General features: G+C 39.5%; 1 protein-coding gene across 4 annotated transcripts; it reads left to right on the forward strand.

Moving 5' to 3' along the window:
- The first annotated feature begins 3,827 nt into the window (after positions 1–3,827).
- On the forward strand, positions 3,828–21,419 carry VBP1 (VHL binding protein 1). 4 transcript variants are annotated; one of them, XM_059911247.1, is made up of 6 exons: positions 3,828–3,956; positions 7,418–7,542; positions 14,810–14,876; positions 15,842–15,940; positions 18,264–18,402; positions 20,338–21,419. In XM_059911247.1, the coding sequence occupies exons 1-6, from the start codon at positions 3,864–3,866 to the stop codon at positions 20,406–20,408; spliced, it is 594 nt and encodes a 197-aa protein (XP_059767230.1). In that variant the 5' UTR covers positions 3,828–3,863; the 3' UTR covers positions 20,409–21,419. The 4 variants fall into 4 exon arrangements, with proteins under 4 accessions (XP_059767230.1, XP_059767233.1, XP_059767234.1 ...); XM_059911250.1 differs by having other exon boundaries at positions 3,867–3,956; positions 7,422–7,542; XM_059911251.1 differs by lacking the exon at positions 3,828–3,956 and adding an exon at positions 4,366–4,386.
- The last annotated feature ends 1,694 nt before the right edge of the window (positions 21,420–23,113 follow it).

Genomic DNA, 23,113 nt, shown 5'->3' on the forward strand with positions numbered 1-23,113 from the left:
AGAGAAAAACAAATACCGTTTGCTAACACATATATATAGAATCTAGAAAAAAAAAATTGGTTCTGATGAACGTAGGGGCAGGACGGGAATAAAGACACAGACGTAGAGAATGGACTTGAGGACACGGGGAGGGGGAAGGGTAAGTTGGGATGAAGTGAGAGAGTGGTGTGGACATATATACACTACCAAATGTAAAATAGATAGCTAGTGGGAAGCAGCCGCATAGCACAGGGAGATCAGCTCGGTGCTTTGTGACCACCTAGAGGGGTGGGATAGGGAGGGTGGGAGGGAGACGCAAGAGGGAGGGGATGTGGGGATATATGTATATGTATAGCTGATTCACTTTGTTATAAAGCAGAAACTAACACACCATTGTAAAGCAATTATACTCCAATAAAGATGTTAAAAAATATATCATCTTAATCTCCTCTCTCAAATAACACAAGGACCTCAGAACACTTCTAAACTACAAGGGTATTCCCTCCCAACTTATGGACTATAGTGACCCAATATTTTAGTCCTGTCCCATTTTGTTAGCCCCCCAAATTAAAAGTGTTAGAGAGAAACGTTTTTGCTTACACTTAGCAATGTGTTCACAAATTCTTTGTTCACCATTTCTTCTTGCGTTGGAATCATTTCCCTCTTCTTCAGGTACGTCTTTTAGAAGTTTATTTAATGTAGTTATGCTGGTGATAAACTCAGTTTTTATCTGAAGATATATTTCTTCATACTCATTATTTTTAAACTAAAATTTAAATTTATATACACATACAAACTCTATAAACATTCTTTTTTTAATTTTTAAATTCATTTTATTTATATTACTCCTAACTTTGATTTTATTTTATTTTTTTAATTCAATTTTTATTTTTAAAAAAATTTTTATTGGAATATAGTTGATTTACAATCTAACTTTGATTTTATTTTTTAAAATTTTTATTGGAGTATAGTTGCTTTATAATATTGTGTTAGTTTCTACTGTACAGCAAATAAACATTCTTGTTTTAATCTTTTTGTGGATAAATGTGGATCTATCTCTTGGGTAAATACCTAGGAGTAGTAGAATGGCTGGGTCACAGAGTAGGTGTTTATCTAAAATTAAGACTGCCAAAAGTTGTCCAAAACTTACTGTTCCACTTTATTCCACGAGCAGTGTATGAGAATTCTACTGCTCCAAATTCTTGCCCAAAATCCATATTTTAAATTTTGGCCATTCTAGTGGGTTTGTAAGTAATATGACATAGTGGTTTAATTTACCTTTCCCTGATGACTAAGCAACTTTTCATACACTTATTGGCCATTCCAACATCTCTTTTAGTGTGTGAAGCGTCCGACTATTTTGCCCATTTTAATGTTTTTCTTTGGTTTTGAGCTATATATATTTTTTGGCCATGCCACGTGGCATGTGGGATCTTAGTTGTCCCACCAGGGATTGAACCCGTGCCCCATACCTTTTTGTGTTTGGTGACAGGTAGGGGTAGAGGTTTACTTTTTCTATATAGTTATCCAGTTGTTCTTGCAACATTTGGGAAAAACAAATTCCTTTCCCCTTGGATTGTCTTGGTACTTTTCTCAAAAACCAACTGACAGCATATTTATGGGTCTATTTTTTCTTTTTTGTTCTGTTGATCCAAAGGTCTATCCTTAGTCCAATAACACACTGTCTTGATTATCATGGTTTTCTGTAGGTCTCAAAATCAGGTAGTATTAGTCTTCCATGTTTATTCATATTTTTCAAGATTGTTTCAGGTATTCACATTTTCTTTGAATTACATAAAATATTACAGTCAACTGATCAATTTCTATGCTGATTAGGACTACATCGAATCTATAGTTAAATTTGGAGAAAATAGACGTAAGACATCCTAACAAAATCAGTAATTCCAAATCATGAACACAGTATGGCAATTTCTTCAGGCATTCTTTAATTTCTCTCTATCGATTTGGGATTTTTAACAGCATCTAGCACTTTTCATTATATAACTACCAACAGTTTCATGTTTTTTAATTCTAACATAATGGTATTGTTTAATTTCATATTCTAAGTTTCTGTTACTACTATATAGAGGCTCCCCCTGTCATCCACCGCGTGTATTCCAAGGCCTCAGCCCTGGCACCCTCTAGTCCTACTGACAGTTCTACAGCTCGCAACCCCCGCTTCCTCTAGTCCAGCCCTCTTTCCAGTCCTCTAAACCCTCCGTTGGAGCCAGTCCTTCACCACTCAGTCCAGTTCAAAGCCCCGCCCACATTCCTCTGCCCCGCCCCTCTCCCCAGTCCTCCAACCCCCTACCTTCTCTCTAGTCCCCTGGGTCCTCACATCTCTCCAGTTCTACAGGTCCGCCCAACTGTTTCACTCTTCCAGCTCCAGCCTCTTCTCTAGTACTCCCCTCTCCTGGCACCCGTCCTGTAGCTCAGTCCTCTGTCCCACCCACCTTCCGCATTCCTTCAGCCCCTCCTCATTACCCAACCTCTGGCCCCACCTCCCTCCTCATTCCTCAGGCCCTGTCATCTCCCAAGTTTTCCAGACCCTCCCGCTCCCCAGTCCTTTTGCCCCACCCCTCTCTCCCACTTTTGCAGTTTCATCCGCTCCCTCTTCGCACTTCTTCAGCCTCGCCTAGTTTCCTCATTGCTTTAGCCCTACTGTGTGGCAAGTACTTATTAGGTATTCTACATACATAATCTCATTTAATCTTTACAACAGCCTTGTTGGTACGTGTTGTAATTCTCATTTTAAAATGACTTACGTAGTGTCTTCACCTGTGCTCCTTTCCTACCCCGTATGTCACGGTTATAACATTGATTCTATTATCTTACCAATCGTTCATTTTAAGTCCCTTTACTTGTCTGCAAACTAGGGGTGATATTAGGGACACTGAGCTGTGGGGTTTAAAGAACATGACTCAGTGATTTGCACATAGTTCGTTTTTATTAAATGTTAATCACTATTATTATATATGTGTCCCCACTAAGTAAGGAAACTGACATTTATCCTTTATTCAGACAGGGCCTGTCTCATGGTAGGCTTTGTGTGAGTGGATGAAGCACCGGTGTACTGTGAAGCACTACAGTGCAGGCAAACGCAGGAACAAACACGGTGGTTAGATGTCAGAAAACAGATAGAAGAATAATTACTTGCTTTCAAAGGGTTGCAGTGGTGGATGATCTTGGGGAATGCGTTGGGCCTAGAAGCATTGGAAGAGTTCTTAGGATTTTCTATGCACACTGTGAAGTTTTGAAAACGTTTGAGCTGGGGTGCTGAGAGTCTGATCAAAGGTGGCTTTCGGTAAATTGTGACAAAATGGGCGGAGTGTTTATTAGGATGAAGCCACTGGGTCCACCCGGAAGCAGGCACAAAACAAGTCCCCTTCAAGGGCCAGGAAGCTCGTGAATATGGTGGGCCCAGAGAGACACCGAGACCCAGGCCCTGTGGTGGCGTCTAGATCCCGATTTGCTTGAATCCGAGAAGGGATCGGGTCGCTTCGAAGGCTACTCTGGAGAGTGCCGCGTGTTCTGGGGTGGTAGTGGGCTCCGTTCCGGCTTGGTCCCCGATTGTCAGGGTCCTCCAGCCAGCCCACCCACAAAACCCCCGGAATCCCTTTTCCCAGGACTAGGTATTGGTCCTCCCAGCAGAGCCAGCTTCGCCTCGGCAGTCCTTCCACGCTTGTCAATCACCTGCGCGCAACCAACTAGAACCCAGAGGTTGGGGGACTCGTCCGACGGGTAAGGGGCGGCTACTTCCTATGAGCCAATGAATGCGCAGACTCACAAGCGAGGGGCGGGCCTGCCGTTGTGAGCGAGCCAATCACAGGCCCCCGGCTGCAGGCAGCTCGACAGGCCGTTAGTCGCGCGCTTGCTTCCCCAAGATGGCGGCCGGTAAGGAAGATTGTGGTTTGGGAGAAGTGGCCGGAGGGAACGGGCGGCGGCTCCACCTGGGGATTCCTGAGGCCGTTTTCGTGGTAAGAGACACGCTGGTGCTCGGTATCTTGACGCTACGCTGTGAGCTACCCCTTCCTTCTTGGCCCCCAGCCCGGCCTCGGTTGTTGGGGGAAGGAATTGAGCTAAAGGACCGCGGAGAGAGCGCTCCGTCCGCTCTCCCCGCTCCGTGCCAGGACCGACTGAGCTGTGTCAGGACCCGCCGGGGGGCGCGCGGTCCAAGAAGGCCCCAGAAGATGGGGGGGCGCGGGGCGAAGGACTCAGGAGCAGGAGCGGGAGCGGGGCCGCTCTCAGGGACCGCCTCCCCCCGCCACCAGCCCATCCCCGACGCGGGATTTCGACCCTACTTCCCGGAAAAACGGAGGCGGTGAGAAGCTTGAGAGTCAGCCTAGATGCCGGGGAGGCCGATGCGCAGATGGTGACGGGGTACAGTGAGCAGGCAGAGGAGCTCAGGTGTGAACATAGGAAATGGCACCTAGTGTGTTGAAGGGCTGCGGTGGCCAGTTGCCTCGGAAGAAGGCGGAGGGGAGCGTCGGACCGGGGAGACCTTGCAGGCCTTGTGTGGCCCGCTGGGCCCCTGCGGCTTTAGCCAGTCGGCCACGGGCGGTCACCAGAAGGTGTCTAAGTGAAGCCGCTGTGTAAGCACATTTGCTTTTAGCTAAACGGTCTTAACGACTTAGAGAATAAATCGTGTGCAGTTGAGAGAGGAAGCAGGGAATGCGATGTTGGAGGCTTCACAGAGCAGGGAGACCAACCCAAGGCCAAACAGAGGGAAACAAGTAGTGCTTTCAATCCTGTCCCCCCGTAAGGCTGTTCTCGAAATAGTATTTGGATATTATTTGAATAATGAGAGAAAACCTGAGTGGCCTTCCAGGCCAGTATCGCCCATCTTTCTCCACTCAGTTCTGCCTGAACTACTATAAAATCTTAATGGAAATTTCTCAACCTTTTGGTTTGTACCTATATTGCCTTGTCTCTACCTTTTTGTTCATGGTATCTTCCAGCCTTCAAAAGACCCATTTCTTTTATTTATTCTTTTATTTACACCACTTTTATATACATTCTGTGCATATTTGCATTTGCTGATTCGGTTTTGTACTATTTTCTTCAGTTATTTTGTTTTTTCTCCCTGAGCCGTGCCATTTATTTCTTTCCACTCATCTCCCAGGTAACTGTCAACAAGAGAGAAAATTTGTTGAATACCGGGCACTTTCCTAATGCTTTTACAAAACTGTAAGAGGCAGATACTGTTATTCTCATTTTGTACATGTTGAAACAGAGGCACAGAGCCCTTGAGTAACTTGCTCCAAGTCACACAGGGTGTAAGTGAGTTCCCCAGGCTTTGAACTTGGGCAATCTGTGGGGCTGCAGAGCTCTACTTCTATGCCATGCTCTGCCACTGGGAGGGAAGTTAGGTCATTATCTTGCCCCCTGTCATTTCTCCTGCCGCTAGCACAGTACCTGACACAGTATAAGCTCATAACTAAGTGTTGATTGAATTTCCATAGTGCCTTAAAATACCACACCCATGGTGCTCAGCCAGAGATGGCTTCAGAAATCTAATTCAGGAGGATAAACTTTATCAAAGGGCTTTATAAGCTGTTATCTTAAAATGCATTTTCCCTAAAATGTCACAAGTTATCTTTTCTAGACCTTAACATTTCTATCAATATGATATAATAAATAATCCAAATTTACATAAATATTTGTATGTTCCTAAACTAATCGGAATAGCATGGTATTATAGAAAGAACAGTGGTTTCTAAATAGAACAAGGTTTGAATCATGCCTCTACTTCCCAGTTGCTGCTTAATCTTGAGCATATTGTTTTACAATCTGAGCCTCCGTTTCTTTAACTGAAATAGGAGTAACGGTAGTTAGAGTTGCCCCGAGAAACAGAGACTGTGCTTTCAGTATTGCAAGTAGATGCTTAATATATATTAGTTTCTGTGATGATAGTGGTTAAAAGTCACACCTTGCCTTTTCCCCATTCCCGTTGATGCAGTAATTTGTTTTCTTTCTCTTCTTTAATTGTCCCTTTCCCGCCTTGTCCATTTGTTGACCTCTCCATCTCTCAACATCTAGTTCAGATATGACCTCCCTGTAGTTTTTCCTGACCACCACCCCAAGATGGAATTCTTGGCACCTTTATCTGTTCACTTATACATATCTAATGTTGAACACTTACTAGCTGTTGTGTACTCTTGTAAGTACTTTACACGTGCTAACTCATTTAATCCCCTGTGAGGAAAAGGTCCTTTTTTTCTTTTTACAGATGAGGAAATTGAGCCAAAGAGAAAGGTTAAATAACTTCCCCAAGGTCATCTAGTATGTGATGAAGCCAGCATTCAAACCAGGCAGCCCCTGTCTCTTAACCACAAACCTATGCTGCTGTAGTTAATTCTCCTTGCTAGAGTCTAAGCTTCTAATAACATGTGCTAAAAACTTTGACATTTCTCATCCTACAGTGAGCATTCTAGGAAGATGCTATCTCCATTTTATCTCCAAAATGCATTTATCTGCATTTTAACTGCATGCATTTCATCTCCATGCAGAACTCAGCCATTGCCTCAGCCTCACCTTTTCAATTTCTTTCACAGTCTCTAGCTTGATTGCTTCATAGTTCACTCCTTTGCTGTGTTTCTCTTCTTTTTTCTTCTTGCCTTGCTTCTGCTGAAATACTCCCTTATAGCTAGTAAGCATGGATAAGAATAATGATGTAGAGATCCCAGAAACTGTGAGATAATTGAATTTAACTTAGTTGCAATGAAGGACTAAAGTTCTTTAAACTACTAGAAGGCTGTTACAGAATCTCCTTAAAGTTTCCATATAGTTTCACTTAGTTCCTGATCCTTAACTAATTAACTAGCTTTTCTTCAAGGACCAGCATGTGCAGTATACATTAAAAAAAATGCAGTTCAGTTTTATTGCTTTTCTTTTGCTTATTTATTCCTGTTACAAAAGATTGTTAAGTTTGCCTTTTAGGCTTACTTTATTTCAACCACTTGATACTCAAGGAAGCAGCTGTGACTTGTTTTGGGATCCTAATGAGCATATTTAGCATGATATCTGTGGCAGAACTTGTTGAGTTAAAAATTTCGGTAATAAAACCTATGATTTTGGCACACAGCCTGTTGAATCGTTTTGTGGCTAGGGCACATGAGTAGGCAATGTACTTGACTGTTGGTAATTTTCATGTTTATTGCTAGTGCTGCATGGCGGATGTATAAAGCAGACAAGGTCATCTTTCTTTCCCTATATATAAATAAAAAGAGGAAGGTGGAAGAATAATAAATTAGCTACATAATGTATGTGCACTGTCTGAAATGGTCTCTAACTTTTTATAACTACTTTTTTAGTTAAAAACAAGCCTTTGGAGAAAAAGAAACACAAGCTCTTTTTATGTTTAAAAATAAAGCTAAAGCAGTCAAAAATCAGAGGTATGAATTCTAAAATTTGTAATGTATTCTTTTTGATATTAAAGGAAGATGTAGATTCCTTCATGAAACAGCCTGGGAATGAGACTGCAGATACAGTACTGAAGAAGCTGGATGAACAGTACCAGAAGTATAAGTTTATGGAGCTCAACCTTGCTCAAAAGAAAAGGAGGTAAGTGCAAAATTTCTAAGTTTTTAAAATTAATATTGTATAGCTTAAACTTTTAGAAGATCGAGACATAATTTGCATACACATAAAATGTCTATGTGTTGAATGTTCAGTTTGATGAGTTTTGATAAATGTATCCACTTCTGTAACCATTGCCCAGATCAATATATGGAACATTTCTGTTACCTCAGGAAGTTTCCTCCTGCCCCTTTCCGCCCAACCCTGCGCACTCCCAGGGACAACCACTGTTCTGATTATTTTCACCATAAATTAGTTTTGTCTCTTCTTGAACTCCATATAAATGGAAGCATGTAGTAACTACTGTTTTACGTCAGGCTTATTACACTTAGTATAATGCTTTTTGAGCGTCATCCATGGTGTTGTGTGTATCAGTAAATTAGTTTCTTTTTAGTGCTGAGTCATTTTCCATTGTATGTGGATGTACCACAGTTTTTGTCTGTTTTTATCTATTTGCTTGTCGATGGACATATGGTCTGTTTCCCCATTTGGTTTTAGGTCTTTGGGTGGACATATGTTTTCATTTCTCCTGGGTAATTATCCAAGGGGTAGAATTGCTGACTTGTATGGTAAGTGTATGTTTAATTTTATAAGAAACTGCCAGAAGTCCTCCTAGGTGGCTTTAGCATATTACACTGCCACCAGCAATGTATGGGAGTTCCAGTTGTTCTTCATTCTCACCATCACTTTGGTATTGTCAGTCTAAAGATGCTTTTGAAAACGTAATAGAATGAATATTGAAGTCCTTATTCCAGAGCATCTAGAATCGTAACATCTTAAATGTCTAGTTCATTCTTTTCATTTTGCCGATGAGATGAGAAACCCACAGAAGTTGTGACTTTGCCAAGACTTCATAAGTGATAGGGAAGAAGTATTCTTGCTCTCGATCCTTTATTCCCCTGTATGTTCATAGTAGCTTATGAAATCAATTCACAGTAATAAATACCTATAGATACCTGCTATACACATGTGACAGCATTCTTCTGTCAGTTGAATGTTTATGGAATTCCTAATAGGTGCCAGATACTGTTTTGGGTGAAATAAGGTCCAGTATCTGCTTTCAACAGGGTTATGGTCTAGGGGCATGATAGATATTTAAATAAGTACACAGAGTATAGCAGTCAAGGTGTTATGGTGCACAGTAATGAGTTAGCATAGGGGAACGGGTGATCTGAAGGGGGACAGAGGGATTCAGGGGAAACTTCCAAGAGAAGCAGATGGCCATGTAGAATTTTGAAGCCTGGTTATGAGTTTGGAGGCAGGCTCCAGTGAGGAAGGGTAGTCTGGGCGTGAGGGTACCACTTACGCAAAAATACAAAAGTTTGTTTTTAGATGAGAATTCCCTGGTGGTCCAGTGGTTAGGACTCCGCGCTTTCACTGCCGAGGGTGCAGGTTCAATCCCTGGTCAGGGAACTAAGATCCCACAAGCCACGCGGCGCAACCAAAAAAAAAGAAAACAACAAAAAACAAACCAGAAGTTTGTTTTTAGATATATTTTCTCATTTGATTTTGGTGACAACTGAGGAAATTTGAATAGGGCTAGGTGTTAGATGATATGAAAAGTCATCAACATGGACAGATGAGGGGTGTTAATAGGAAAAAGGATAGAAAACACTATGAACATTATCTCTTCTTATTTGGGGAAAAAATGTGTGTGTGCACAGAAATACCTGGAAGAATTGACACTAATGTTATATTAACAGTGGTAATCTTTGGGTGGTGGGAAATGGCATTTTTCTTATTTTGCTTACCTGTATTCTTAATTTTCTACAATGTACATTTACTGCTTTTATAATAAAAGTTTATTTTAATTTCAAAAAGAAGCATAAAGCCATTGGCTTTGAGGTCATTTGCACGGAAGTTACAGATAGAGAAGAAAATGGACCGCAGGACCAAGCCTTGGGGAAGCGGAGGGAATCCGTGTGTCAAAGTTACCTTGGCAACTCTAGTACTGTGGAGGCATGTGGGATGGCTCCCAGGTCTGAGCAACTGGAAGGGAGAGTTACCACCATCTGAGAAGACTGTGGGCGGAGCAGGTTTGGGGGAAGATCAGGAGGAATTCAATTCTGGACACATTTGAGATGCCTTTTGGACATCCAGGTGGAGGTGTTAGGTAGACAGTTAAATATATAAATGTGACTTTTGGGAGCGATCTGGGCTGGAGATAAAAATTTGGGAGTCATTTAAAGCCAGGGGACTGAATGAGGTCCATCACCAAGAGAGTGCATCAAGTGAAGAGAAGATCAAAGATCTGGACATTGCAACAGTAAGAAGTTAGGGAGAAGAGGGAACACCAGCAAAAAAGACTGAAAAGAAGCTTTAAGTGAGGTCAGAAAAACTGGGAGATCATGGGGTTCTGGAAGCCTAGCTAAGAAAATGTATCATGGAGGAGGGAATGATCACCTGTGTCAAATGCTGCGGATGGCTCACCCAAGTGCGATAAGGACTGAGAATGGACTTGGACTTAGCAAAGTGGAAGTCATTGGTGTTCTGGATGGGAACAGTGTTGGCCCAGTGGTTCAAAGAAGAATGATGGAGACAGCAAATGTGGAAAACTTTTTTGAAGAGTTTTATTCATTTAACAATGGGTTGGTTGTCTTTTTTTATTTGTAGGAATTCTTTGTATATTGGATACCAGTCCTTTTAGGTTATATGTGAGAAATTTTTCTTGCTTTTGTAATTTGTCTTTTTTTTCCCCTTATGATTTCTTTTGATGAGTAGTTCTTAATTTAAATGTTTTAAGTCAGAAGTTCTCTTAGTAGTTAGTGCTTTTTGTGTATTGTTTAAGAAATCCTATTTTGTATTCCATGTTCAAAAAGACATACTCCTAAGTGTTCTTCTAAAAGTCTTAAAATTTTTCATTTTCATATCTAACTTCTTAATCCATCGGAAGTTTATTTTTATGTGTGGTATATGGTAGGCTTCCGATTTCTTTTTTTAAATGGAAGCACTGTGGATATACTGTTTGAGTCATCACCCTTTATTTTTAATGTAGTTTGATTTAAGAATTTTTCCTTAATGGTTCGTGCTTTTTGTGTCGTATTTAAGAAATATCCCAAGTTCATGAAGATATTCTCTTAATGTTTTATTCTCAAAGCTTTATTGTTTTATCTTTCACATTTAGATTCATAATCTATGGGTTATTCAGAAGTATGTTGCTAAATTTCAAAGCAATTGTGGGATTTTCAAGCATGTTTCTTTGCCCTTTCTATTTATTATAAGTTGATAGTTGTATACGCAGTCTTGTTCATAGTCAGGGTTTTCTTCTCTTTCGTTTCTTTGTTTTTTTTCTTTTTTGGCAACATTGTTTCATAGGTTTGTGTATTGTTTCTCCATTAAGAGGCAGATAGTATCTAGTTGTTTCTTAGAATGATACTGAATTCCTGGATCCATTAATTATGAGTTGCAAAATGATGATGTTCTAATTGTTATTTATTTTTTTATTTATTAATAAGCTGGCATATTTCCATAAAGAGAAATGTCCCTTCATGTACTCTTTGGTAAAAAGTGGCTGCAGGAAATCAGCTCACCTGTCACTTTGTTCCCTTGCAGGAATAGCCCTGTAGCTCCTATCACCTCAGCAGCTCTCTGCTACGTGAACAGTTAGAGGTGCAAATGCTAGTCTGCTGCCAGCTTAACCTGAAACAATTTCTATCCTTTTTTTTTTAAAGCTTTTTAGTCTATTCTATTAGGTGCATGCAATTTGAGAATTACAAAGTCTTCTTGGTGAATTTAACCCTATGTAAAATAATGCTTATTGTTTTAGTCAGTTTTGTTGGACACTTAGAGCTACTCTGGCTTTCTTTTGGCTAATATTTAAAAAAAAAATTTATTAGAGTATAGTCGATTTACAATGTGCTAGTTTCAGGTGTACAGTAAAGTGAGTCAGTTATACACATACATATATCCATTCTTTTTTAGATTCTTTTCCCATATAGGTCATTACAGAGTATTGAGTAGAGTTCCCTGTGCTGTACAGTAGGTTCTTATTAGTTATCTATTTTATGTATAGTAGTGTATATATGTCAATCCCAATCTCCCAATTTATCCCTCCCCCCTTCCCCCTCTGGTAACCATAAGTTTGTTTTCTACATCTGTGACTCTATTTCTGTTTTCTAAATAAGTTCATTTGTACCATTTTTTTTTAGATTCCACATATAAGCAATATCATATGATATTTGTCTTTCTCTGAGTTACTTCGCTCAGTATGACAATCTCTAGGTCCATCCATGTTGCTGCAAATGGCATTATTTCGTTCTTTTTTATGGCTAATATTCCATTGTATACATGTAACGCGTCTTCTTTATCGATTCATCTGTTGATGGACATTTAGGTTGCTTCCATGTCTTGGCTATTGTAAATAGTGCTACAATGAACAGTGGGGTGCATGTATCTTTTCGAATTATAGTTTTTTCCAGATATATACCCAGGAGTGGTGGCTAACATTTTCCTGGTGTCTCTTTTCCAATCCCTTTTGTTTCAACTTATTTATTATTTATATTTAAGGGTGTTCCATGTAAACAACATATGGTTATTATTTTAAATCTTTTTAGATAAACTAATTTTTCTTTTTGGATACTTTCAAGATTGTCATCTCTTTTGTTTTATCTGACTATAATTTGTCTTTGTGAAGATATCTTTCTTAAATTCTTCCTGAACTAACTATATGTCAGCTTCCTGTAACCATGGATACCTGTGTGGATTGCTTTTATCTATAGAGGATTTTGCTTTTGCAGGAGCTGTGGGTCTTCATCAGCCTTGGACTGCTTGAGCCCTGTTCCAAGTTCTTGCACTTAATATATGAGCTCCCCCATTGAGCTGAGCGTCGGGGGCCCAGGCTCAGGTCTACAGCTGGTATTGTCACCTGCCTTGAGATGCCTGCTTTTCTCTAGTCCTCACTGCTCAACTCAAAGCCTTTTCCAGTTTTATTCCCTTTTATTTTTTCTGAAAGTTCCCTCACCTCTGTGATACCAGCTGTGCAACAAAAACTGTTTCTGTGCTTGACTGAGTTGTTTTGCAGCAGATGGCTGTGTAGTTTGGATACTAACCTTTTCTTTACAGGTGTTGTAAATCTTTTGTTGCAGCCTGTCGTTTAACTTTACCTTCAGCTGTATAAGAAGCAGCAGCATAGCACAGGGAAATCGGCTTGGTGCTTGGCCATGACCTAGAGGGGTGGGATAGGGAGGGTGGGAGCGAGGCTCAAGAGGGACGGGATATGGGGACATGTGTATGCATATGGCTGATTCACTTTGTTATACAGCAGAAACTGACATGGTATTGTGAAGCAATTATACTCCAATAAAGATCTATTTAAAAAATACGTAAAGTAATTATTGGTAGGTATATAAAAAAAGTTATTTAGTATTTCATTCTCTTGTGGTGAACTCTTTAACACATGAATTATATGCGCTTTATCTTTCTCTAACTGGAAATTTTGTGATTATCATTTTTTCATTTTTTCTGTCATCTGTTAATTTTTCTCCTTCTCTCCTTCTGGGATTCCTGTTAATATGGATGTTGACTCTTCTAATTCTGCCTTCCCTGTCTCTTTATTATTTCCTCTCTTCTGCTATTTCGGTAATTTGTCTTTTGGCAATTAAATGGATATCTGTGAGTTCCTTATTTCAACCATTACACTTTTTATACCTAGTATTTTTGGTTGGTTCTTCTTACAGCTACTTGTTTCTTCTTCATGTTACCAATATCCTGTCTTTTCTCTTTGAAGTATTTTAAAATACTCACTGTATAATCTTGTAGAATTTGATTTTGTTTCATCTGGTACAGGTTGTCGAGTTTATCGTCTTTATTTTATTTTGTAGTTGAGTTTATCAGATTACCATTTTTTTCCCCATCAGCTCATATTCCCTCAGGGTTATCAGTTCCTTTGGCCATTAATGTGTGTGGGAACAGGAGTAATTCAAGTCCCTCCTGGTGGGCGGGGTTTACACTCTGCGGCACGGCCATTGGACAGATTTGGCCATTGTAGTAGGTGTGTAGCGGTATCTCGTTTTAATTTGCAATCCTCTGATAACATATGATGTGGAGCATCTTTTCGTATGCTTATTTGCCATGTGTATATCTTTGGTAGGGTATCTGTTAAAGGCTTTGGTCCATTTTTTTAATCCAATTGTTCATTTTCTTATTGTTGAGCTTCGAGAGTTCTTTGGGTATTTTGGATACCAGTCCGTTATCAAATGTGTCTTTTGCAAATAAATATTTTCCCACAGTCTGTGGCTTGTCTTTTTGTTCTCTTGACAGGGTCTTGTGCAGAGTGGAAGTTGTTAATTTTAATAAAGTCCAGCATATCAATTATTTCTTTCATGGATTGTGCCTTTGGTGTTGTATCTAAAAAGTCATCACCATACCCAGGGTCATTTAGGTTTTCTCCTGTGTTATCTTCTAGGAGCTTTATAGTTTTGCATTGTACCTTTAGGTATGTGATTCATGTGAACTTAAGTTCTGTGAAATGTGTAGCGTCTGTGTCTAGATTCATGTGTTTTATGTGTGGATGTCCAGTTTTTCCAGGCTAGTTGGGTTTCTAGTAGCTATAATAGAACTTACCTGTTGAGTCTGATCAGTCTCATCATGTCCATTGTTTTCTTAAGTTTCTTGTGTTCAAACAGTGGTCCATTTATAATTTTAAGAACAGTTGTTACCTATCTTGAAAAGAAAGTATTTTTCAACATAAAAGTTAAAGAAAAATTACCCAAAGCTTAAAAGAATCGCAAAGTTGTGCCGGATCTTACTGTGGTGTGTGAGGCATTCAAGCGCTTTCACAGTGTGGGAAGCGCAGGCCTGAGAAGCTGCCCCTGCACGTGCTGGCGCTGAGCTGCCTGTGACTGAGGGAGTTGGTGGTTTTCAATTTTGAATATAGTATTTGAATGCATGTTATTTTAAAAATGAGTATTTAAAATGCAATTCTAATTAAATTTAGAACCTCTGAATCACCTCTGTGGAATATGATGTTCTCTAGAAATGTTAACTAATGATGGGGGGTTTGACGTATAGAACAGGACTCTGTGCACAGTAGTCATTCCGTAAATATTTGCTATTATATCTAAGTATTTTAATAAATATGTCTGAAATATCTTAAATATTTTAAGAAACAAAATTTATTAAATATCTTACAGATAAAGTATCTTAAATAGTTCATATTTATAAATTGTCCTCAAAACATATCAGTAGAAAATGCAAAGCTAGTAAGACTGTGTCCTGGTGCCAAATACTAAGTTAACCTTTTTCTTATTCACAGGCTAAAAGGTCAGATTCCTGAAATTAAGCAGACTTTAGAAATTCTAAAGTACATGCAGAAGAAAAAAGTAAGTGCATTTTTCTTTGTAAACATGAGCAAACCAGGATACTTCAGCAGAGACATATGTTCCTTGACTCCTTGGTCACTGGTATTTGAACCAGTCCTGAGCACGTGTACTGACGTCACAGACAGACATGTGGCTTTCCGCCAAAAGTCAGGTTTAATTCTAGGACCCACACTTCTTGGGGTATTTTACTTATATGTAGTATCTGCAGAACTTAAATGCAATTTGAAATTATTTTAAGTACAAAAAGGAAGCGTCATTTTGAGGTAGCAGCATCTAACAGTTTTTGTTGTTGTTATTGTTATTGTTCTCTCTGCGAATAAGGAGTGAGTCCAGTACTTATAGAGCTGCAAAGAATTTTAGAAATGACGTTTCAGGTTCTCATTTCACAGCTGAGGCAACATTTGCAAAGAGGTTACACTTGACCACTGTTACATAGCTAGTTACTGGCAGAACTGGATTTGGGACTCTTCCACGTCCTCATCCAATATTTGTTACATGAGCAGGCTGTAAAAGTTAAATGTCATAAGTATATTGTATTTAAAATATTATGTGTATGTGTATGTATATATGATTTATTACTTGACTGGTAGAATAACTACATTTCTAGTATGTTTTTTATGTCATGAACTTAATAAGAGGCTTCAGAAAACTGGTTGTTGAGCATGAAGCACTGATGAAGTAATAATAGATAGCGCTTGTCTAGTGCTTACTCTGTGCCAGGCACTGGGGTGTGTGTGGGGGGGGTGTGAGTGTGTGAGAACTCTGCTTGCCACAGCCTTCAGAGCTGAGCCAGAACGCACAAGCCTCCCTGCCCATCCGTCTGGCTCCAGCATTCCTTTCTTTACCACTCTACTTAGTCTGCGTGATAGGACTGTTTTAAATGGCTTAGGTTCAGCTCTGTGATCTCTTCCTTATAACCTTGGTGTGAAAATGGACTGTTTACAGTACTGTCATTGTTTTTGAAGGAGTCCACCAATTCACTGGAGACCAGGTTCTTACTGGCAGATAACCTGTATTGCAAAGCTTCAGTTCCTCCTACTGATAAAGTGTGTCTGTGGTTGGGGGTAAGTAAATGTAATAGCCACAGCTTCCTTGGCCGACATTTGTAGAGCGTTATTGTTGAAGCTGTGGAAGGAACGAAGGGGTGGCATTCAGGGGGATCGGGGTGTGAAGAAGATTGCCGCGGAAACACGCTCGAGTCCCTCCCAATCAAAACAAAACGGACCAGAGCCCTGCTTGCCCTCCAGCTAATGCTTTAGCTCTTAAATGTAACAGAAGGTGCTGTTGAACCTTAGAGAGATGTTTCTTCATCATCAGAGTTTGTTAGTTCTAGAAAGATCTCTAAATTTGAGGGGGCAAGGATTATTACAAAAACCTTGAGGTTAGAACCCATTTTTAAGAATCATATATTTCAATTTTGATGATTTCACAGACCTTCTCTGTGATTTTTTCGTATTTTACTCCTCTCAGTCCCATGATCGACCAGCCAAGCCATTCCTGACTGTCCAGCTAGCTATCCCTAGGTCTTGTTACCTCAGGCAAGTTCCCATACAAAGCAGCCAGTCACGACTGCTCTCAGCTCTCCCAACTGGGAGGATTTCCGCTTGCTATCCTGTAGAGTCATCCCTGAGAGGCAGTCTCGTGCCATGAAAGATAGGCAGATTCGTACATGGAAACTCACTTCTCTGTCCCTTAGTTCCTCCTCCTGATTTCTGTTAGCTGTAATCTTTTCAGAGTTTGTACATTTATTTCTACAAGCATAACTCCCATACTTGTTTAGTTTTAGTTCTGTAAATGGAACAGCTACCCACCCAGTAGCCCAGATCCTAGGGGTTGTTGTCCTTTGTTTCTTTTTCCCTTGGCGCACATTTAATCAGCAAGTGGGGGTAAGATGATTTCATAAACTAGACTGGGACAACAGGGAGCGAGAGAGACAGAGAGAGAGAGAGAGAGAGAGAGAGAGAGAGAGAGAGAGAGAATTACGGCTGGAGCCCACCTTACACGAGGGTGAATTCCAAGTGGATCACATTTGAAATGTGTGATGAAATACTGACACCATCAAAATTGTAGGCCAAGTCACAGATAACTTATTTGGAGCCCTGAAATAAGGATGGTTTTTCAGGCCTCAAAACTCAGAAACCATGAGCAAAGTCAAAAGACAATCAACAGGAAAAATATTTGTAACTCATATCGCAGGCAAAGGACTAACAGGTTTGCAGGGTGACTTGGAGTTGTGTTTTGGGCATGTCAGTCTTGAGGTGACTATTAGACCGTCAAATAGAGAGGCTGATCAGGCAGTATTTAGGGGTGAATCAACTAAGGAGATATACTTGGCACAGGGTACTTCCTGAATGAATGATTGATGTTTTTTGACATGAATGAAGTGTTTTTAAATGTATTCGATTTTCTCTTGTTAAAAGTAAGCAAAGTATAGAAATTTTCTGGAAAAGAAAAAGTAATAAGAAGCATCAGTCATTGAGAAATGAGATTGTGGGTCTGGGTTTAGAGAGGGATTTACTCTGCACTGAATATTTTTAGTCCAATCTGAGTTTTTATACAGTTTTCTAATTATCATGGATTGGCATATTCAGTCAATAAGAATGTAGCACCTACTTTGTGCTAAGCACTTTCATGTTGTCTCATTTAATTCTTCCAACAATCCTTTGAGTAATTTTTAAATTCCATTTGTCAGATAAGGAAAGTGGTTCAGGAAATGCCCGGTGGTAAGTCAGGTGCTAGGAGTATGGTTCCCCCTGTGTCAGCATTTACTCTGGAGGTAGGAAGGGGGCAGTAAAAGCCAGCTGTTTCTCTCAATGGATCAAATGTAGATAATACATATGTTTTTGAAAACTTTTGGTATCTTAAGCTCAGAAACAACTATTTCAGTTGATCTGAATGTAATACTATTTGGTGTCACAGTAGAGCTAGTAGAAAGATAGGATTTGGTAACTAAAGGTACTGGTTCTTATGGTAATTCTTCCATTTATGTAGTATCCCCGAAAGCGTAGGTAACCTGACCTCTTGGAGCCTCTGTTTTCTTAACTGTAGAGAAGGTAACTTGCCTCACCACGGTTGTTATGACGAGTAAATGATAAAATGTATGTGAATATATTCTCTAAACCAGGGGTCAGTAAATGTTCTGTTAAAGGCCAGAGAGTAAATATTTTTGGTTCTGCAGACCACACGGTCTCTGTCACAAGTAGTACTTAGCTTTGCCACTGTAGCATGCAAGTCTAAGTGAATAAAGAAATGGCTGGGTTTCAATAAAACTTAGGACAAAAGGCGGCCGGCCGGATTTGGCCCAAGGGCTGTAGTTTGCCAACCCCTGCTCTAACCTGTAAAGCACTGGGTCAGTGTTCGGACATTGTCATGCTTTTCTGTCTTCAGGCGAATGTAATGCTTGAATATGATATTGATGAAGCTCAGGCGTTGTTGGAAAAGAATTTATCGACTGCCACAAAGAATCTTGATTCTCTTGAGGAAGACCTCGACTTTCTTCGAGATCAATTTACTACCACAGAAGTCAGTATCCTTTCCTAAAAAAAGGCAAAGGGGGGAAAGGAGAAAGATGCTTTCAATGTTCTAACGTGCATTGCTTTAATGAAAAGAATGTCCTCATTCTTAGACTGATGTTAAGTTGCAGATTTTATGAGAGTAGTAAATGACATACTTGGAACTAATATTTAATAACTTTATAGATAGACTAATCTGAATTTGAAGTGTGAAAGTGTGGAAACAGCAAAGTCGATTTAGCAAATGAGTATTTTTCTTTCAAATATTTTCTCAAGACATCTTCATAGCTAGTCAAGTAGTGTATTTATTAAGGGTCTCCTGTGTTCCTGCAACTGTACTCAGCTGTATGGGGCATGGGCTGGTGAGAGGATCAGTGCAAAACAAGAAGAGTGGCGAAGTCTTGCTCTGTTACAACTGCACATGTGAACCTGCTGAATGATCGTCTCACAGCAAAATATAAGTAAGTTCACTTCATGTACTCAACACCAAGGCAGTTTAAAGTTAGGGAAAGATAGGTGTGGGCTGGAATTAGTTCAGAGCAGGCTTTGAGAAGATAGGACTGAGACTGTATTTAAGGCAGAGAGAACAGGCAGCGGCAGGTATTCTGCTCGAGGGGGAGGGCTCGCATGTTGACCCAGCCGCTCGCTCCTGTCGCCTAGTCGCCTAGTCGTCGGCCCCGCACAGTCACCCAGCACAGAACCGTGGGAGTCGACCTTCGCTCCTCTCTCTTTCATCACCAGAAGCCGACTAATCACCAGATTCTTGTCAGCTTTCCCTTGTAAACCTCTCTGTCCACTGCTGTTACTCTCATTTTGGCCTTCTAGAAGCTAGACTCAGTAGTTTTCTAGTCTGGTTTCCTCACATCTGTCCTTTACACTGTCTCCACCACGAATTCACTGAGTCACACTTGTTTTTATTCCTCTGGTTATAATGCTTCAGTGCTCTTTGTCACATGCAAGGTGCGCACGTGGGCGCCCTCTCCCAGTGCACCCAAGTTCCAAATAACCCCGATCGGTTTCTCTCGGCCCCCAAATGTGCTGTGTCCTTTGTCCACACTTGGTTCCTCCTATCTACACTGATTTCCCCCTGTTTACCTGGGTTCCTCTCTTTTATCTTTCATATGTCGGCTCAAGCAGCAGAACATTTCTGGACATTTTCCTCTGTGCTCCCGGTGCACGTTGCATGTAGTGATTTATTCTTTTTCATGCCAGACTGGGAGCTCTTCAAGTGTAGGAGCTCCACTTTCTCTCTCTCCTCCACAGCACGTAGCACATGACAGGTGTTGAGTGGTTGGTGAGGGCAGGCAGGCCTGTTTGAGGCCTAGAGCAGGAGTTGGCACGTGACTGGTAATGTGGAGACTTCATTCAGACAAAAAAAAAAAACTATAACATTCCCAGAAGATAACATTGGAGAAAATCCAGATGACCTTTAGTACAATGGTGGCATTTTGGATGTACCCCCAAAGGCATGATCCATGAAACAAATAATCGATAATGTGAAGGCCTACGCAGGGTGGTGTTTGTGGAAAGGAAAAGATGTAGGTGCTTAATAAATTGAGTGAATGTCCTGTTAGCCAAACAGAGGGTAAGAGATAAAATGATTGATAATTGTAATAATTTAAACATTACATGTCAGTGTATGCTTTGAACTACCTTTGAAATATCATGGATGAGGGGCTCTCTATAAAACTGTTGACAGTGTCAAGCACATATTTGTTAAATATAATACCATAGTTGACTAGATATGCTAAACAATTATTGATTTGAGGCCTTGACTTGATTTTGGTGTAATTTTGTTCCCTTTTTTGGCAGATGATACTACACCTTGCTGTAGTCACTAGTATTTTTTGTGTGTGATTTCTGTCTTTGATTCAGTGTGTGAATGAATACTTAGTCGTTGAATGTTATCTTTAGAATTGCATTTGCATTTTCTTTGACAAATCTTGCAGATATGGCCAGGGTTTATAATTGGGATGTAAAAAGAAGAAACAAAGATGATCCTACCAAGAACAAAGCATAATGCTGGCAATTAAAAATGTGGTTCAATTTTCCAAACATGTTATTTTAAATACCCCGAAGTTTATCCTTAAAAGTTGACATAACTTTAAATAATTTTTAACAGCAAGAATGACTAAAATTTTAAAAAAAGATAAACACCACTTTATTTATTTATAAAAACAAAATTAGTTTCAAATATTTTATGAAATTTGCAGTATTTTTATTTTTATTTTTTGCATTTCCAACAAAGTAAATGCTGCTTTCATCATTTTGTTTGTTTGTTTGTTTGTTTGTTTGTTATAAGAAAAGTCTTAGCTGAAATGGCTGAAAACTGTGAGATATGCTATAGAAGCTGAAGTTTTGGACAGTTTAGCACATTTTACTTTTTCTTTATTGGCTGGTGTTACTCTCACTTGTGATGTGGTTAAACCAGTTTAGAGGTAGGAAAAACAGTTGGAATATTTGAAAAATTGTTTTTCTTTAGCACACGTGGGGCTTTATGGTCCTCTATTGCTGTTATTTGTCCTATGTAAATGCAATTTCATGAATTACTGCTTAGCCAATAACTATGATAATATCCTGTACTTTTCAGGAAGTGGTAATTTGCACTCCTAAACAGTAAGAGGGCTACTGAGACAACGCTTTCTAACCCGATATAAGTGCACGGAGCCTTTGCAATGCTAACATAAAGGAGATCTTGGCCATACATGAAATAACAAAATTACGCACTGAAAACTCTTGCCTGAGGCGATTTTGTACTTCTTAACAGTTCCCCAAAGCAGCTGAACAGGAATATTAAGATAAATATAAATCTGTGATGGTTTAAAGGAGTTGTGAGCTTTTTTATTCATGATAATACTTCGTAAGAGTGTTAGAAGATCCCTATGGAAAGCCACTGGTACAGTGGCTAGTACTGGGTGATACAGATTCTGGTAAAAACACAAATGTATTATTCCATCTCCATGTAGTAAAGAGTATACTTGTACAATGTTTTGTACTTGTATTTCATGATATTAAAACAGTGAAGTTAAAACTGTGGCACAGTACCTTTTTTTATGTTATACTTTCTAAAATTAACATGGGTCTTTTCACATACTCGTAAAGTTTATTTACTTACACCATAACTAGCCGTGTCCCAAGAACCTCTTATGTTTGTAGAAACAACGTAAGATCCCTTTGGAAGGAATATAGATAAACAATTGAGAAGTTAAATCTGAAAGATAGCAAAGTTCCTTGTCAATTTTTCTTTCATAATTTTAAATTCCCATATTTTAGAATTTGAGGTTTGTAAACGTCTTGATATATTTTAAGTGCTACTTTTTCCCAAACTTTATTATGGTAAGTATATTGGTATAAAATGTCCCTGTTAATATTAGGATAGGAATGATTTGCTCAGAAGATCTTAATTTTGTCTTACTTTAAGTCCGTGAAAATCTAAATACGAATTTTTAGGTATTCCAGGCAATATGAGGAAACAGCTCTTTAGAGATGTGAATTACAGAGCAGAAATTAAGTTAATTATTCAACAAATATACATAAGTGCCCAGTATGTGTCAGAAACAGTATTAGGCTCTGTTAATTAAATAAAAGATATTTAAATCTTGCCTTTGCTAGAAAGTTTCTCTTATAACAGTCTACATTTTCAGAATAACATAACCATCCTGATTTGACATGATATTTTCAAGCTTAATATTAGGATAGTAAACCCGAAAAGATAATGAGCACAAGATTGACTACAGAAAGTGATACTGAGTAACAAACGTGTTGGAAATGCGACTGAAATGTAACTATTTTTCCACCGTAAACGTGTTCATTTGAGAAAGTTTAGAGAATAGGAAAAAAAAGACATTTAAGTTCCACTTGCAGTCCGCCCTAATGATTCTGTGGCTTCCATTTCTTTTTCTATGCATAGGTTTTTTAAAAACATAATTGAAATAATTTTGTCTGTATAATTTTTATCCTACTTTCTTTACTTATTATGGAATTTGCTTATTATATACTGCTTTTAAATTAACATTATTTTACTGGTTTCATAGTATTCTATTAGGTAAACTCTAGTAAACTGTGATTCACAGACAATTGGTTGTTTTAAAATTTTTTTCTGTAAGTAGGAAATAACTCAGCAGTTTGCATTTTTACAGAAGGATTTTTCTTTTATTTAGGATTTTTCCTGGGATTAGATTACCAAAAATGGAATTATGGAGTCAAAGATTATAGCCTTTTATTTTCTGGGGTTAACTGAGAGTGGTTTGGTCAGTAGCAACAGCAGGGGATGATGGGAAGCACAGTTGATCATCCTTGCTGCCCCTGTAGACGCTGACCGCCACAGCTGCGTAGCCAGAGGGAAACCCAGATCTGGTTCCTGGGTGAATTTCCTTCCCTCTGTACCATGGTGCCTTGCTCTTATTTAGAAACACCTAATAATTCATTAAGTTCAACCCCTTAATGAATGCATACTCTCCTTTCTTTGTGTGTTTGCTATTCTCTGCCCTAAACCTCATGATACCTTTAAGGGTGTTGAACCATTTCTGAAAGGTTGTTCTTGGTTGGTTCTGAAGACTCTGCTGAGAGCGTGTGCAGCACTCACCACAGCTGGTGTTGAGTTCGACTACACGTTAAACTCGCAAGACCCGGATAGGCCACGTCTGACACCAGTTTGCTCTGAAGGACACAGGACAGGCAGGACACCGTGGGCACCATGCCAGGGGGCAGCTTTAGGCACAATTC

Source organism: Balaenoptera ricei, chromosome X (assembly GCF_028023285.1).
Source record: "Balaenoptera ricei isolate mBalRic1 chromosome X, mBalRic1.hap2, whole genome shotgun sequence".
NCBI lineage: Eukaryota > Metazoa > Chordata > Mammalia > Artiodactyla > Balaenopteridae > Balaenoptera > Balaenoptera ricei.

Coding starts and splice junctions, on each gene's coding strand:
- VBP1 (XM_059911247.1), top strand. CDS start 3,864: ATGGCGGCCGGTAAGGAAGATTGTGGTTTGGGAGAAGTGGCCGGAGGG. Junction 7,543..14,809: donor CTTGCTCAAAAGAAAAGGAG/GTAAGTGCAAAA, acceptor TCTTATTCACAG/GCTAAAAGGTCAGATTCCTG. Junction 15,941..18,263: donor AAGTGTGTCTGTGGTTGGGG/GTAAGTAAATGT, acceptor TTCTGTCTTCAG/GCGAATGTAATGCTTGAATA.